This window comes from Vigna umbellata, chromosome 8 (assembly GCF_029865625.1).
Source record: "Vigna umbellata cultivar VRB3 chromosome 8, Vumbellata_1.0, whole genome shotgun sequence".
In the NCBI taxonomy this organism is placed as follows: Eukaryota; Viridiplantae; Streptophyta; class Magnoliopsida; order Fabales; family Fabaceae; genus Vigna; species Vigna umbellata.
In genome coordinates, this window is record NC_142172.1 from 34,580,775 (window position 1) to 34,599,052 (window position 18,278).

Genomic DNA, 18,278 nt, shown 5'->3' on the forward strand with positions numbered 1-18,278 from the left:
AATACATTACTTTTTTTTCACTTAGAAGACGTCAATTTCAACAAAAATTTCTTGTTATGTGCGATAAATGAAGCAAAATTTTGAACAAGTCTTACCCTTAGCCGTATCACTCCAAATCGATTTTATCCTTGCTTAAGGACTACGACTTTTTCCTAACCTGTTTTTTTTTATTCTATCTATTTATTTATTATAGAAATATATTCCTTAGTATGATTTTACTTTAAAAAAATAAAAAATGTAATCTAACTCATCCAGTCATGATGACTTAATTATTATATTTTTTACACTCAGTAAATTTTAAATTATGTGAATTTAGGCTTGTCAAATATGTAAAATTTTTATATTTTTATATTTTTATATTTTTATATTTTTATATTTTTATATTTTTATATTTTTATATTTTTATAAAATATTTAATGTGTGTAAGGGTGAATTAGTTAACTAAATGCAAAACTCTCATTCAGCAGTGCAGAACATACCTTCTTTCATTCTACATATAATAATTGATTTTTATTATGAGACAGTGTAGAAGATAATTCTAACCGCTCGAAATTTATAAACTTTATGAACAATGAAAAAAAAAAGTCATCCAATTTAACTGGTCCCTCCCTCCCAGTACTAGATGGCTGAAATATCATTAGTGATATTTTTAGAAACTCTAAGGTAGAGATTAGGGGTTGTTTCTATAGTCATCATCAAGAGCTTGTGGGAGAGATATATGAATGAAAGGTAGCAAGTTAAAAATGATGAAATTCTATTTAATATTCAATACAACCCTCACAAGTTATAGACATCATCTCGAGCGTGAGAGGGTCAATACGGGACTTTCAATAGATGTTGTATATAATTGATGTCGTACTGCTAACTAGAGTTGTCAAAGCGAGTCACCCAATCCGATCCGTCTCGGCCCAGCACGGGTTGGTCACTTAGTGAACCAACCAAACCCGGCTCATTTATTAACGAGCCAGAAAAATTCGAATCCGGCCTAACCCACCATGGGTTGGTGGGTAAACGGGTTGGCTCACTAGCTCACTTAATTACAATTTTTTTTAAATAAAAAAAATTACAAACTTTTTATAATTCAAATTTAAACAAATTTCACTCCCAACATTTAATTAATTTTGAAAATAAGGAACTTAAATAATTTTTTCAAGAAAAAAAAATAATAAATATTTTTTTTATAAAATTAAAATTAAATTTTAATAAAATAAAATTAGGTAGGTGGGTTGGTGGCCCAATCCAGCCCACCACGGGTTCAACTCGCATGAGTCGGGTTTAAATGAGTCGGATTGAAATCTGACCCGCATATTGAAATCTGACCCACATAAAAATAATACAATTTTTTAAATCCAATCCGGCCCGAATCCGTGATGGGCTGGGTTGGCGGGTTGTGACTCATTTTGACAGCTTTAGTGCTAACTTAATTAAATTATAACTATGTAAAGACATTTTTATTTAGATTTTAAAAACTGTAAAGTAAAAGTTTGTAAAACTTAATACATTTTTAAAAAATTTGAGAAACTTAAATTTAATCTTAAAAAATCACATCATTCTATTTAAAAGAAAGAGAGTACTTTTAATCTTTTATCATTTAAATTATATATAGTATAAGAATGAGATAAAGTCATCATTTAGAATAATATAATTTCAAAACGATTATTTAAGTGAAAATCGGGTTAAAACAAAATAATACACTAATCAGGTATTAAGACACTATGGATATAACTAATTTTGGCCCATCTAGATATTAAGAAGTATACATTGTTAATTAATTATTTACTTTTATTGTGTTTGTTTTATATACTATCATTCTGAACGTTAGAGTATCTTTGCAATCACTCCAAACTATCATCACCCGAATTGATAAAAGTAATGATTGAAGAATTTAGGTTAGAATGCCTATTTGTTTTGGCAGAAAGGGTAAATATAGTAAATCTAGATACTCCATTCAAACCCTAAAATTACATTTTAGTGGATCCAAATAGAACATCCCAGCTATGTAAGTAGATATACCAAACTAAATTAAATAAATAATAAAAAAAGAAAATAAAGTTTGGAAAGATTAAATTAAATATTTTGTTAGAATTATGGAAATGTATTGGTTGCCCATAAATAATAAATTGTTGGGTCTGAAATATGATTAATGGCGGTGGTGGGCCTGTGTCTTGGTCGTGGAGCCATGTGGGGAACCTAATCTTTCACCCTTTCAAGATTCGAAATTGGGTACAAAAAATAATAGTGTGTGACGTAGTTGTAAGCATCAAGCAGCTTCTTTTTTCTCGTGGTTGAATCACTTCCAATAATGAGGAATCAAGTACTGTTTCTCTTCCCCCAGGAAGTTCCCCAGTTCACATGCCTTCCAGCCCTTTCCCTTTTATTGTTTATGGCTCCAATTATTAATCTTTCATCTTATAGCTTCATTAAATTTTATATCTATCACCATCTATAATAATTAGCATAGAGCCAGATGTACCCATGTGGTGGCCATAGAATGGGACACAATTGCTTTATCAAAGGGAATGGGGTTTGGTAGGTGCAGACAATCATTGTCACATAACACATTCCCTACTAAAATACACTTCTCTACCTTCTTTACACACTCCACACCACAAACTTCCAAACTCTCTTCTTTCCGCCCTGGTTTTGCATACTCAATACCTACTTTGGAAGTGCTTAATCATACAATTTGGCATAATAAAGCAACATGATTCTTAATTACTTGCACTTCTGGTATGTGTGACCACTTATGCTAAGTGGTGAAAATATACTAAAATTCAACTCCAAAATCCGATGTCTTAGGTTCAAATCCTACGTTATTGTGAGTAGGTGATTCAACACCAGACGCTATATAGCTACCTTAGTTATATAGATCGTTTACCTAGGTACAGAATGAGACCCCAGGTCCAATGTTTGATTAAAAGCAAAAGTGGTGGTGTTACCATTAAAATAAAGAAGACTTGGATGAGTTAAACTACTCGCTTGGGTTGACATTATAAGCAATTCTGGAACACATTCTGTGCATGTTATGATGTCTAGGGGATTTCAAATGAGTCCAAAGATTGACAGTGATCAGTTGCACATGATTAGGTGGTTCAGATCCCAAGTACCCACGTATATCCAATAAAATAATTGCCTTTTGGCTTATCATTTATCTGTCACTCATTAGATTAACTATAAACTAATTTGTCTCTCAGAACTTCCTTCTCCTTCCCTTCGCTCCTTGTTCCCTGCTATGCAAAATGCAACAAGATTAAGAGGATCCAACACCAAGAGAGCAACCACCAAAATGCAAACCCACCTGCTGTTCTTCTGTTGTTACATTGGCCTCTCACTGGCTTTTACTGAAGCTGCAGCAGATGGTGAACTGTCAAGTCTTCTCTCAATCAAAGCCACTCTCATTGACCCAATGAGGCATCTGAAGGATTGGCAAATTCCAAGCAATGTGACACAATCAGGATCACCCCATTGTAACTGGACTGGAGTTGGTTGCAACTTTAAAGGCTATGTAGAGAGTCTTGACCTCTCCAACATGAACCTCAGCGGTCGTGTTTCGGACCACGTTCAATCTCTTTCAAGTCTGTCTTATTTCAACATAAGCTGTAACAACTTTGCTTCATCACTGCCCAAGTCACTGTCCAACCTCACCTCTCTCGAGAACTTTGATGTGAGCCAGAACTACTTCACTGGCAGCTTCCCCACTGGTCTTGGAAGAGCTGCAGGCTTGAGATTAATCAATGCATCGAGCAATGATTTTTCAGGTTTTCTTCCTGAGGATATTGGAAATGCAACCATGCTTGAGAGCCTTGATTTTCGAGGGAGCTACTTCGTGAGTCCAATCCCCAAGAGCTTTAAGAATTTGCAGAAACTCAAATTTCTGGGCCTTTCAGGCAATAACTTCACGGGGAGGATTCCAGGATATCTCGGTGATCTAACTTCTCTGGAGACATTGATTATCGGATACAATTTATTTGAAGGTGAGATCCCTGCAGAGTTTGGGAACCTGATCACTCTTCAATACCTTGACTTGGCTGTAGGAAGTCTCAGTGGACAAATTCCAGCTGAATTGGGTAAGCTGACAAAACTCAACACAATTTACTTGTACCATAACAACTTCACAGGAAAAATTCCTCCTGAACTTGGAGACGTAACTTCACTGGCATTTTTGGACCTCTCTGACAATCAGATCTCCGGAGAGATTCCGGAAGAACTTGCTAAATTGGAAAACCTGAAGCTCTTAAACCTGATGACGAACAAACTAACTGGACGAGTACCAGAGAAGCTTGGTGAATTGAAAAATTTACAGGTGCTTGAGCTCTGGAAAAATTCCTTACATGGTCCTTTGCCACCATACCTTGGGCAGAACTCTCCTTTACAGTGGTTGGATGTATCCTCTAACGCACTATCTGGGGATATCCCTCCAGGTTTGTGTACAACTGGAAATCTCACTAAATTAATCCTCTTCAATAATTCCTTCACTGGCTCCATTCCAAGTGGACTTGCGAACTGTTTGTCTTTGGTACGTGTTCGGATTCAGAACAATCTTATTTCTGGAACTATTCCAGTTGGCTTTGGAAACCTCCTTGGCCTTCAACGGCTAGAATTCGCAAAGAACAACCTCACTGGGAAAATTCCCTCTGATATTACCTCATCCACATCGCTCTCTTTCATTGATGTATCTTGGAACAACTTTGAGTCATCTCTTCCGTCAGATATTCTTTCTATTCCAACCCTTCAAACCTTCATTGCCTCTCATAACAATTTTGGAGGAGATATCCCAGATGAGTTCCAGGACTGTCCATCTCTCTCTGTATTGGACCTTTCAAACACTCATATTTCTGGCACAATCCCTGAAAGTATTGCTTCTTGTCAAAAATTAGTCAACCTTAACCTTCGAAATAACCACTTGACAGGAAAAATCCCAAAATCAATCACAAGCATGCCCACTTTATCTGTTCTTGATCTTTCCAACAACTCATTGACCGGTAGGATTCCTGACAACATTGGCAATTGCCCTGCTCTGGAATTGCTGAACTTGTCCTATAACAAACTTGAGGGTCCAGTACCCTCAAATGGGATGCTGGTGACCATAAATCCTAACGATCTTATTGGCAATGAAGGTCTTTGTGGAGGCATTCTCCCTCCATGTTCTCCAAGTATGGCTGTGACAAGCCATCGAAGGAGCTCGCATGTCAGACACATCATAATAGGTTTTGTGGCTGGCATTTCAGTGATTTTAGCTTTTGGTGCAGCATATTTTGGTGGTAGATGTTTGTACAATAGATGGCACTTATATAACAACTTCTTCTATGATTGGTTCAAACAGAACAATGAAGATTGGCCCTGGAGACTAGTAGCATTCCAGAGGATCAGCTTCACTAGTAGTGAGATTCTGACTTGCATGAAGGAATCAAATGTTATAGGAATGGGGAGCACTGGTATCGTTTACAAAGCTGAAATCCATAGACCTCACGTAACCGTAGCAGTGAAGAAATTGTGGAGGTCACGAACAGACATAGAAGATGGAAATGATGTGTTGAGAGAAGTGGAACTCCTAGGGAGACTTAGGCACAGGAATATAGTAAGGCTGTTGGGGTATGTACACAACGAAAGAAATGTGATGATGGTTTACGAATACATGCCTAACGGGAATCTTGGAACAGCACTACATGGTGAAGAATCTGCGAGGTTGCTTGTTGACTGGGTCTCAAGGTACAACATAGCTCTAGGAGTTGCACAAGGGCTTAACTACCTCCATCATGATTGCCACCCACCAGTTATTCACAGGGATATCAAGTCTAACAACATACTCCTTGACGCAAATTTAGAGGCGAGAATAGCAGACTTCGGGTTGGCAAGGATGATGATTCAAAAGAACGAGACAGTTTCCATGGTGGCTGGATCATATGGATACATCGCACCAGGTTAGTACTTAGCTCTTCTTATCTGATCTAGCGTGGCAGTTTATGCCCTGATTTCTGTTTTCGTAACTTCTATCTCAAACAAGTGAAAGTGAGAGACAATAGATGATTAACTTAATGATTGGGTTATGGTTTTAGAATATGGATACACTCTGAAGGTTGACGAGAAGATTGACATATACAGCTATGGGGTGGTGCTTTTGGAACTTCTAACTGGCAAAATGCCTTTAGACCCTTCGTTTGAAGAATCTATTGACATAGTCGAATGGATACGGAAGAAGAAAAGCAACAAATCCTTGTTAGAAGCACTGGATCCTGCCATAGCTAGTCAATGCAAACATGTCCAAGAAGAAATGTTGCTTGTACTCCGGATTGCACTTCTATGTACCGCAAAGCTTCCCAAGGAAAGACCACACATGAGAGACATCATCACAATGCTTGGTGAGGCAAAGCCAAGAAGGAAAAGTGTTTGCCATAATGGGGGTCAAGAAAGCAGTAGCATGGAAAAGTCCATTGTCCTTACCACCTCCCCTGCTATAAGTCTTTTGTAGCAACAAGTTTTTTACTAATGAGAAATATATTTTGAATTTTGTAGCCTGTGAACTTTTTATGTATGCTTTGCCTGCGTCGACCAAATTTCTATCATATAGTAAATACATATATTTTCGGTAAGATATTGATTCGTTTACTCCTGTTCAATTGAGGAAGGAAGGGCGACGATTTCAGAATCGCAATCAGATTATCAACAGCATAGTAAAATGTGCTTAAAGTCTGTATACTGTGAGTCGTCGACTCTGACACCATTTTAATTACAGTTCACCATCTCATCAAAGACATGTATAGCATTTGCAAACTTTTTCTGGCCATTTTCCCCTATTAACTTTCATTATTGTCTTAATGCACGCCGATCGTTTATCAACTCCAAATTCTTTCACTGGTTCTTTCCAGTTATGCCTTCATTTTCACTAGTTCAGCAGTCGTATGGTAAATTAAGGAAGAACTTCAGTGCCCATAATGTCAATGTCGCAGCTTGACAAGTTAGAAACTATTCCGTAAAATTTATGCTGCACTCAAATTGTCTCTAAATAAAAAAAGTGACAAATGATCTACTTTGTTTTCCACAATTATTAATGTGTCATCATAGATATTTCGAGTTAATCCAAGCAATTTGAAAGAAAATACAATCACAACCAGTACACGTTTCAGTTCTGCTGATTCGTTCTAGTATTCAAAGCAATAAAGAAATGTTAATCAAGCAGAAGTGTATTGGATAGGAAGTCCAATAACTTTAAAATAAACAATTAATGTTACAATGGTAACGAAAAAAATATTGTGATCCAGTTGACATCAAGAAAAGAAGGCCGAGAAGGAAAACTGTTATCTCTTCTCATTCAGACGAACATAGGCATGATATTAGTGTATTTTGTATCCTAAACTGTACACATTTATCGAAGTACAAAATGACAGATTGCCCTCCAAAAACATCAGTCATAAAAAGAACAGTAGCCGCACCTCAAATTGTTCCGTACCCTACAGTATCCCACTAATCTAGGATGCTAGTAGAGCACTTCCTGGTGCATTTCCTCTTTCAAGTAAGCTGACAGATGTTGGCTGGAAAACATTGATGGAAACAATAGTGAGATTAGTCCATTGCTAGATGAACACAGCAATTCGGATATTGACTAAATTATACATGTAATACCACTCTTTAGAAATAATATTACATGATGCAAACAAAAACAAAAATTAAAGCCCCCTTGTACTGTGGATGTTGGTTTGAAACTCAAGTTGACATGAATTTCAATCCATAAGACTACAATACATCCGAAGAACCAGAGGCTAAAGCTACTCATTACCAATAAAAGCAAAACCTTTACAACGTTAATATTGGCTCCCTTTCGTATAAAGTGACTTGCAGGGGTAAAAACCACTGCAGTAAGGTTGCCAGAATAGTAGGAAGATCAAGAGTATTCGGAATAAAGTTCTCCAAAATGAGTTTTGACGTTTTATTCGTATCCTCTGTAAGAATAATATTTTTCAACTTAAGAGATAATAATATATACCTCACTAACTCGGATTTCACCAAGCGTAAATGGCTCTTTCTCCCTGATTACACCATTATCTTTTGTAATTCTTTCTAAGTCCTGCTAGAGGGAAGATTAAAAGTGTTATGAACAATTCAGAAATACCTTCCATCATGTCCAACATGAAATATAAAGTGAACTCGTTGCATAGGCACTTCAATACAAAACTGGAATTTTTTATCTGATGTCACTTCCACTTTCAGTATTTCATGCACAACACAACATAATAGATACTAAATGAAGATATGCACACAAATTTTAACGATAACCACAAAAATGGAACGAAGTGAGTTCATTAAACAAAAATTTTAATACCTTCTTTACTAAATGAAAAGAATATCTCCAATGAGTATCATAGGTTGGTAACACTCCCACCAAATATAAAAAATTACATTTAGCAAAAATAAATAAATGCAAGCTTAAAACCACATTAATAGATTTTAAAAGGGGTAAGAGAATGCAAAAAAACACATAAGATGAATTTAGGCTTTCAGATGGGTATCTATCCTAAATTCACAAAAATTGACCTTCATAGAAATCAGAATGAATCACAGTTTGCGGTAAAAGATTCAGCCACTGTATTCTGTGTATTTGGAAGATAGTGATGCCTAACGTGAGTTTTACATTGTATTCTCTGCATTTGGAATGACATACTGAATTTACAACAAAAAAAAAGTGCACTTTAATCAAAATTTAGAAAATATATAGTCAGGTTAGTTTAGGTATTAAAAGACACTGTATGATAGGCAAGTAGACAAAATACTAGATAGAGCATCTCAAACACTGTATTACCTTCCCAGTCAAAATTTCAAACTCAAGCAACTCCTCCACTATCTTTTCTAGTACTGGGCGATTTTTCAGCAGCATTTCTCTTGCTTTGAGATATGCCAAATCAAACATCTAGGAACATCACAAAAGATTATATTAGATATTTTTTTATATAAGTTAAACTTCTGCTAATGCATGATACCTTTTCAACTTTAGCTGCCATCACATATTCATGGTCATCCCCCATACTTAATGCCGTGACCTATGCCAGTAGAAAAACATAAGAAATAGTCTATAATATACTAATATTAAAAACCGAGGTCAATAAACATGTAATCCTTTGCTACGCAGCTACTGAAATCTTCCATTTGTTCATTTGATCAAAGCCCCTCAAGCAATACATTTGTTTATCAGATTCAAAGGGCAATGCTCTCCATTCATGAGAGGAACAGATTATCAAATCACAACCTCCACCAGGATTCTTAAAATACCAGTTCGCAGATAATTGTTAAATATGTCTTTGAGGGAACCGGTTGACACTGGAATAAATTATGAAAAATGTGTACCATCTTACACCAAATTATGGAAAATATAGTAGAACCATTGAGTTATAATGGGCTATCATTATTCATGACCATCTTACACCAAATTATGGAAAATATAAATGAAAACAAAGAGTGTGCAATTTGAAAAGACGACTTGATGGCACATGAAAAATATAGGATTAATATAAGAAATTTGTTGGGCAATTAATGCATGATATATACTATAAATCGGCTTATAAGTTTAACTCAACCCTACAAAACTGATTTATAATGTAAAGTTTACCCCTACTTATATACTCTAAATTAGTCTTATCTCTAATCAATGTGAGACTTCCAACACACCTCCCTCAAGCCGAGGTATATATATCTCGTGCAAGGAACTAGACATTAATGGATAGTCCGATAGCAGCCCGATAGGGGGTGGAATGATATGTCCAACAAATAACAAATCTCACTAGAGTAAGTTCTAACAATAGCTCTGATACCATATTAAAAAATGAACTTTAATTCTAACTCGATCCCACAAAACAGGCTTGAGGTTTTGCACCCACCTATATACTATAAATTGGTCCTATCTCTAGTTGATGTAAGACTTCCAACAAATTCAATTATACTTCTATTATATGAAGAAAATTACTCTCATTTAATTGATACCAATAACAAAGAACACAACTTATACATATGGAGATATTTCAAATCTGCTATAAATAAGGAAAATAAATCACATTAACTGGAAACAAAGTAACAGAGAGATATTTCAAAAATATAAATAATCTGATTCAGATATTCCCCACAACTTGACCATACAAATCAGGACAGGTATAACTTTCCTAATTTACTCATAGATCCATAATTTATTTTGAATTATAAAATCCTAATGTTCGTAATTGATCCACATTCTATATCTCAGATTCAACATCTCATAGCTCTTTTGGGAGATTATCTATCCAACATTACGTTAATTTTCCCCATTTATACAGCCGGGCAGTACTTGCTCTATTAGCAGATCAATAATTATTTTCATTAAAGATATAATAATCTTCTTAACCATACTTAATATTATTGATGCTGTTGAGAAAGAAAGGAGGACATATCAATGACCATATTGAATATTATTAACCCCATTTGAGAAAGAAAGATATATTAATGGTGTGCTATGTTAAAACTAAGCTTCAAGCCACACCTACAAAATAATTCAATCCAACTTTTCAACGATCACACAATCAACATCAAGAAAGAAAAATTAATTCAACAATAGTAGTTGAAATGCACATAAGAAAGGTCTATACCGCATTACTGTGGTAGTAAATTGCAGGACTGTCGTCGGGTCCCCACCCATACTGAATGACCATTCGAGTAGCTATCTGTTGTAAAGAAAAGAATGGTCAGAGTTTATACTCACATCCTTTCGTTAATATTATCATTTTCCCAGAAATTAAAATATAAAAAATAATGGGATATTTTAGCTGACTGAATTAAGTCAAATATAAACCAACCTCTTGCGCCTGCTGTATCTCAGAAATAGAAAGTAAGTTTTCTTCCCCAAAAGGAAGTAACATTTGGGATGCAACATAAGAACCAAAACAAAATACAAGCTTCTTTTCGAGATATGATCTTGATTCTGAGTTCCCATTGATGGAGCCCTCATTTCTTGCTTTTGTAATTTTTGTACATCCAATTCCCTGTATAATTGTCAATAATCTATCATTAAACAAATATATATGACAAGTCAGTTTTTTTAGTAATAAAATAAGTCAGCTAATTTTCCTCTATTGGCCTTTCCTAACAGAATTGTAACTACAACAATGACTAGGAAGCAAGTTCGAAAAATACAAGCTACCAAGAGTTGGCTTCATATTCATCAAAAATCAGGTTACTGCAGTCTTGACTGTGTTGGTATACAGCAACAGATGGCAGGCTAGACAAGCCAAAGTAAACATACTAGGCCCGAGTCAAGAAACCATATTTTACATTTGAAACACACATATACACATTAGAAATGTTATAGAAGCATAAGTGGAATGGAGAAAAACGTAGAATTTGAGAGAAACTCTCTTTGGGAATCTTTAAATTTAAAGGTCAGTATAGGAATCCATAAGCCAACTCTTTATCAGAAATACTTAACTTCTTTAAAATTCTACCTAGAAATTCAGTCTTCCAAAATCAATCATATTTACTTTCAAAGCATTGTTCAGTCAAGGAATGCTACTAAACATTCTTTATACATTCTTATTATTGTGTGAAATCCATGCAGCCCCTCTAAAAAAATAATAAAATAGAGGGTGGCTCAAGATTAGAACACCTCAGATGAATTTTACCCAATAATCAGTGTGTTTGGCAGTAGTTCTCTAGGCTGGTTGTCCAGATTATACACATATAATGTAAAACTCATGGCCTTGTATACATCCAGTCGTATTACATGGCAAATAACAGAAGCCAACATTAGATAACTAGAAAGCCTTGCTACAACAGCAGTTGAAATGGCCTTTGAAACCCAGATTAGAAAGTTTGATAACTAAAAAGCATTGCTATGATATTGACAGGTAATATATACCAGTCTAATAAGTGAGACTAACCTGCCATGATTGAGGTTCAAGCCAAAGATTATCAACAACATCAAAATTGGGTAATAAAAGAGCAGTGAGACCACGACCAGCTGCCCAGACAGCATGTGGAAACTTCGTTTCCCTTGTCCACTGAACAACAAAGAAACATCATTTTAGATATATTTGTAGCAAGTCAATTATTTTTCATCTTCTAAAATAGAGAAAAACTCAGACTGCAACTACTTGTAAATAAGTGGAAGAAGAAACTCGGTGATAATACAAATGAAAATATGTACAAGGCAAAGCCTTGCTTTGACATCATAATAGCCATTATGTGGAGATGACAGTTTCGTACATCAAGTGGAGGGCTCAAAAACTCTATCCCATTGCTTATTTGGCCATATGGTTCCATCAAATCAACAACATTCTGCAGATCTTGTTTTGTCAATGTCAGTCCAAGATGATTCACCATCGCTTTGCTAAACTTATTGAAAACTTTGGTCTTCCGCAACCATGAGGGAACCATAGAGCTGAAAGTCTAAGAAAAAATAATAAATATATTTCACTTCATACAGGAAAAACTATCACACACTATGACTATAAAAAGAAAGTGATCAATATGGAGTGATGCAATAATGTTTTCAATTTGCTTGTTCATTTTATCTCTTGATAAAATGAACTATATGAAAATTTGCAACAAAGAAAGAGACAATAACACGTCAAATGAATTGTATTATTCATTATCTTATTATTGCTATTATTAAGTTTGAATTCAGTATCATCAAAGCAGATCACACACCTCTGTATCTGTAGTATTTTTAGAAAAACTATAAACAAATGTGATTGCAAAATTGATAATCAAAAACTAATTAGGGATGATACAGATAATGTTAGGTTTCTGGATATGAGACCTAACTGTCTCACAGCACACACTCACACAATTGCACCCAAATGGTAAGAAAAGAATGAATGTATGTATTCACATCAACAAATGTCATGTACAAACCAGTAACCGGGAGCCTAACCCCCCTCCACAGGCCAATGTCCTGTCTTTACTCAAAGAATACAAAAACTCAATAATCCCCATGTACAGACACACCCACTATTTATAAAGTCTCCCTTCCACTTCCCATTGACTAACTCACTGTCACACAACTCTTCCCTCCCAACTGTCCTCTCATTTTCTCTTCCTTCTATCCTAAATCCATTATTTCCTATTACCTTATATCCTATCATTATTTGTTAGGTTTCTGGATATGAAACCTAACTGTCTCACAGCACACACTCACACAACTACACCCAAATGGTGAGAAAAGAATGAACGTATGTATTCACATCAACAAATGTCATGTACAACCAGTAACCGGGAGCCTAACCCCCCTCCACAGGCCAATGTCATGTCTTTACTCAAAGAATACAAAAACTCAATAATCCCCCTATACAGACACACCCACTATTTATAAAGTCTCCCTTCCACTTCCCACTGACTAACCCACTATCACACAACTCTTCCCTCCCAACTGTCCTCTCATTTCCTCTTCCTTTTATCTTAAACCCATTATTTCCTATTACCTTATATCCTATCGTTACACCCTGCTGCAAAACAACCTTGTCCTCAAGGTTGGAACCGTGAAACTTGATCTTCGGGCTCTTCTTCATCATCGTGTTATCATATGAAGGGTACCCACTGGCTGCTGCCCTCACATTCAGGTCTGGAGGTTTCGGTGGTGGCAAATCCTCCTCCAATGTCTTCCATTCTTCTTGGATTCTATTAACGTCGAGCATTCTAGTCACCACTTTTCTAGAATCATAAGCCCTGAGAAAATGGTCTTTGACGTCTTTCAGTGCTTCAAGCAGCTCTCTCCCTTCTGCAGGTGTATCACGAACTGCAAGCCCCCTTTGCTCCCCTTGACTCTCGGTGGCCACATCCACCACCTTTACTGTTTCAACACCACTAATCGCTTGCAACGCAACACCTTCACTATTACTTTTATTATTATTATTTTTCTCTTCAACACTCACCACGTTGTGCTCAACCTCTTCTCTTTTCACCCACGAAAAAACTGATTTTTTCTCGCCCTTCCCCGCTCCATTATTGTGAATGGCATTCGCTTCTCTTCTTTGCTCCCATTGATCCAGCACTCCTCTCCTAAGGATATTCGTTAGTTCTCTCCCGTTCGAATCTAGCAGTCCTCGCCCGTTCGGTTTCAGCCGTCCTCTCACGTCCAGATCCGGCAGTCCTCTCTCGTTCGATTCCGGCTATCCGCTCACGTTTGGATCCGGCTATCCTCTTCCGCACAGATCTGGCAATCCTCTCCCGTTCGAATACGACTTTCCTCTCCCATTTGGATCTGGTAGTCCTCTCCCGTTTGGATCTTGTAGTCCTCTCCCGTTCGGTTCCTGGACGTATTCTTCTGCGGTCTCCGACTGCTTAATGGCCGTCATCCTTTCAAAGGTTGTACCCCTGTTCCTTCCTCCAAATCGCACCACCATAGCTTCCTTCAGTCCTTCCCAAGAACGATTCTTGGCTTTAGCCTTCCAGGCCTGGATCCAATACCTAGCACTTCCCTCCATGCTAATATATGCCAGGCGCACTTTTTCTTCCTCTATCACCCCTTTGGTCTCAAACTTTCTCCGCCCTATTAATCCACCCCATAGGAGCAAACCCTTCGATAGTGGGTAGTTCTACCTTTTTTACCCAATTAGGTTGGGCATCTCCTCGGTCTTCATCCAGTTCCTCCTTAGAGCTCTCTCTTCTCCTTCTCCGATTCTCGTTAACATAATGTTGATCTTCATCTACAAACCCTGGACTGCCTTCCAATCCTTTTTCCTGGTTCCACACCCTTCCTCTAAAACCTCGCAAGAGTTCCCTGGTTTCTTGCCGCATTTCTTGCATATTTCTTCTCCATTCCGCCATGCTCATTTTTGGTTCTGTCCTGCTCATTTTCCGTTCATTGGTCCTCCTCTCCAAGGTATTGTCTCTTCCTTCTATGCTTCCACCCTTTCTTGATCACTTCTTGATCGCTTCTTGATTCGGCACTCCTCTCCTAAGAAAACCGGCAGCGCTCCCTTGATGATCATCAACACTCTCTTGATGATTCGACAACGCTCTCTTGATGATCCGGCAACACTCTCTTGATGATCCGGCAGCACTCTCTTGATGATCCGGCAGCGCTCTCTTGATGATCCGACGGGTCGGACCAATTAGTTAGGTTTCTGGATATGAAACCTAACTCTCTCATAGCACACACTCACACAATTGCACCCAAATGGTAAAAAAAGAATGAATGTATGTATTCACATCAACAAATGTCATGTACAACCAGTAACCGGGAGTTTAACCCCCCCTCCACAGGCTAATGACCTGTCTTTCCTCAAAGAATACAAAAACTCAATAATCCCCCTATACAGACACACCCACTATTTATAAAGTCTCCCTTCCACTTCCCACTGACTAACCCACTGTCACACAACTCTTCCCTCCCAACCATCCTCTCATTTCCTCTTCCTTCTATCCTAAACCCATTATTTCCTATTACCTTATATCCTATCAAATAAATATTATGTTAATGTGACAAAATCTAATAGCTAAAATTTAAGATTTGTCTCCTCTTAGCTAGATAAGGAAATTCAGGAAAATAAACTCCTGCTTGTAACCCGTACAGATGGACCCAAGTAGTGTGTAACCAGATGTCTCTCTTGGAATTCGATAAAGACTACCATTTCCATTGTCAGTTAGATATAACTGCCAGTAATTCTGACAGCTGTTAGTTTGCTAGACTGCCCAGCTTGTTACACTAGTCATATGTACTCTATAAATATTGTATTGTATCATTTCTTTTTAGACATGAATGAATAGTATTACGACCACTTTTTCTCTCTGAATTCTTTCCATATTATAGTATCTAGAGCTTGAGAAAGTTTCACATGGCTATCAATCCTATGCCTCCAAGCTCGTTGTTGACATTGTAAACAAGCCAACTTTTCTGCCAACATCACCTCTATAGGAAGAGCCATACTTTTTAAGCCTCATGCTTTGACCTTAGGCTAACCTCAGAGCCCACCACAAAGTTCTAACAATTTGTTAGGATCATTGAACCCTATTATAACTTCAAATTCACTTCTGTCCAATTACAGAAGCATTGGATGACGAGAACTATCCTGTGTGAAAGCAGCAGAAGAAACCTATGCTTCATGGCCACAAGCTTCATAAGTTTCTTCTCAATCGACAAGTCCAATCAAGGTATCTAAAGCAAACTGTAATGCTGATTGGAAATTAGATATTGATGATAAACGTTTCACATTTAGTGTCTGTGTCTTTTTGGAGCTAACCTTTATTTCATGGTGGTCCGAATAGCAATTTGACCATAGCTGCTGCTGAACTCTAATGGTGAAATCTCTACTCCATGAGCTTCAAGTTCAACTCTCTACACCTTCCATATTTTGTGAGAAAGAAATGTTGCTCTTGTCCAACATCCTGTGTTACATGCATGCACGCATGCACCAAACATGATTAAGCCTCTTCAAGTTTTTGGTATTGCTGCCTAAGACGGGATCAATGAGTGCTAACCATATAGCTTTCAAAGACCAGATTCTGCTTGCAGACAAATTCAGAGGGCTCGGAATCCCCTACAACTTCATCCACCGAGTTTGAGGTAGGAATAATATACATAAATAGGTGATAACCAAAACAATATTTAGAACGCTCAATACCATACATTTTTCATTCATATTGTCAGAGATCTCACATTGATTGGAGATATAACAAAATAGTATAAGTGGTAGCTAAACCTACCATTTTAAGTTAGATTTTGAAGTTAATTTGGCTCCAAGCCCAAACTATAAACTGGAATCGAAGTCAATCTATGCAATTATTATTGGGCCTATCGACCCAACGCAGCCACAAATGTCCAATACTAACATCTTATGCTCAAGATGTCCAATCATCGGGTATTAAAATCAGACATTGACTAGTAATATAACCAAAATAGTGTATATAAATAAAAGACAACTCTCATCGCTTTAGCTAGTTTAACTGGGGATGAGTTAAGTTAAAATCCAAACCACAAGGTATATCATATATCTCTAATAGAGCCTTTTTGACGATAGATGTTGTTAGAATATTTACCCTATTTATCATGATTATATTGTGTCTAGGGTTACCCTATTTATCATGATTATATTGTGTCTAGGGTTACCCTATTTATTATATTGTGTCTAGGGTTACCTTATTTATCATAATTATATTGTGTCTAAGGTTACCCTAATTATCATGTACTCATATCAATTTATTTTTATAAATAGAAGATTATGAGAGGGATCAATTAAGCCCTCAAGAATTATTTTACAGTTTAATTTCCAAGTTGGTATCAGAGCAGGTTGTCTGAGTCTCTTCCTATTGTCTTTGTTGCCGCTAGTGGCCTGCGGCTACCGCCACCAACAGCCTTAAAAATTTCATTTTTTATGAAATACCTCAATGAGCAGTCTTGTTCTAGTTTCTGTCTAGTCTCCAAGGAATTAACACCAAGGAATTTCAACACCAAAATCATAGGTTGAAGGTTACTCATGGCATGAGGGGAGTCTATTTCTATCAAGATTCAGAATCTTAGTCAAACAATTTCACCAGTCCCTTGTCAGATCTGTTTTTGGATGCTTTGATGAATAAAGGAGACCATTATAATCTTCCACCTTCACGGTTTGTCATCGGCGCGTCGTCATTTCCGTCGTTTGCCGTCAGGGGGAGTATGTTTCCAGCCACTGCAATATGTTTCCAGCCACTACATGTCCCATCAATCAGTGATGGCAGTCCCTGTAGTTTTGTCCTTTCAGCCACTGCAGGCCCCTATCACCTCGTCAGTCAGTGATGGCAGTCCCTGTAGTTTTGTCGCTTCCAGCCACTACAGGCCCCGTCAGTCAGTGATGACATTTTAGTCCCTGCAGGCCCCATCAGTCAGTAATGGCAATTTAGTCCCTGCAGTAAGGGGGAGTGTGTTTCCAGCCACTAGTGAGACACTAGTCAAAGGCCCCAACTAGTCAAAGATGACAGTCCCAACTAGTCAGAGATGACAGTCCCTGCTTTCAGCCACTGTAGGCCCCAATTAGTCAGAGATGACAGTCCCTGCTTTCAGCTACTGTAGGCCCCAATTAGTCAGAGATGGCAGTCCCTGCAGTTTTGTCGCTTTCAGCCACTGCAGGCCCCAACTAGTAAGAGATAGCAGTCCCTGCATTTTTGTCACTTTTAGCCATGCAGGCCCCATCCTTACTTGATGGCAATCTAGTCTCTGTAGTTTGTCGTTGTCTACCGCTCGTCATTCACTTTTGATGGAAATCAACTTTGTCAAAGTCATCCTACTTGAAGGTTCATGGTGCTAGATGAAGTTTCGTGGTTGTCCAATATTATTCTCCATAAGCTTATGA

At 37.3% G+C, this 18,278-nt stretch overlaps 2 protein-coding genes across 2 annotated transcripts in view; one reads left to right on the forward strand and one right to left on the reverse strand.

Annotated features, from left to right (window-relative positions):
- Positions 1-2,913: 2,913 nt before the first annotated feature.
- Positions 2,914-6,547, forward strand: LOC124834469 (Leucine-rich receptor-like protein kinase family protein). The gene is made up of 2 exons (XM_047309169.2): positions 2,914-5,921; positions 6,057-6,547. The coding sequence occupies exons 1-2, from the start codon at positions 3,233-3,235 to the stop codon at positions 6,467-6,469; spliced, it is 3,102 nt and encodes a 1,033-aa protein (XP_047165125.2). The 5' UTR covers positions 2,914-3,232; the 3' UTR covers positions 6,470-6,547.
- A 637-nt stretch (positions 6,548-7,184) lies between these two features.
- The window catches only part of EMB2458 (FtsH extracellular protease family), a 28,429-nt gene continuing 17,335 nt past the window's right edge, over positions 7,185-18,278 (reverse strand). Inside the window, exons 12-19 of the mRNA XM_047309167.2 lie at positions 12,217-12,399; positions 11,892-12,011; positions 10,812-10,997; positions 10,605-10,679; positions 8,973-9,032; positions 8,795-8,902; positions 7,982-8,062; positions 7,185-7,529 (exon numbers count right to left, since the gene is read on the reverse strand). Coding sequence (XP_047165123.2) covers positions 7,467-7,529; positions 7,982-8,062; positions 8,795-8,902; positions 8,973-9,032; positions 10,605-10,679; positions 10,812-10,997; positions 11,892-12,011; positions 12,217-12,399 — 876 coding nt within the window. The 3' untranslated portion in view covers positions 7,185-7,466. The remainder of the gene's footprint in view (positions 7,530-7,981; positions 8,063-8,794; positions 8,903-8,972; positions 9,033-10,604; positions 10,680-10,811; positions 10,998-11,891; positions 12,012-12,216; positions 12,400-18,278) is intronic.

Bases quoted from the DNA above. Each gene is read 5' to 3' on its own strand.
- LOC124834469 (XM_047309169.2), top strand. From the start codon at position 3,233: ATGCAAAATGCAACAAGATTAAGAGGATCCAACACCAAGAGAGCAACC. The intron at 5,922-6,056 runs GTTAGTACTTAG...TTATGGTTTTAG, and splicing joins ATATGGATACATCGCACCAG to AATATGGATACACTCTGAAG.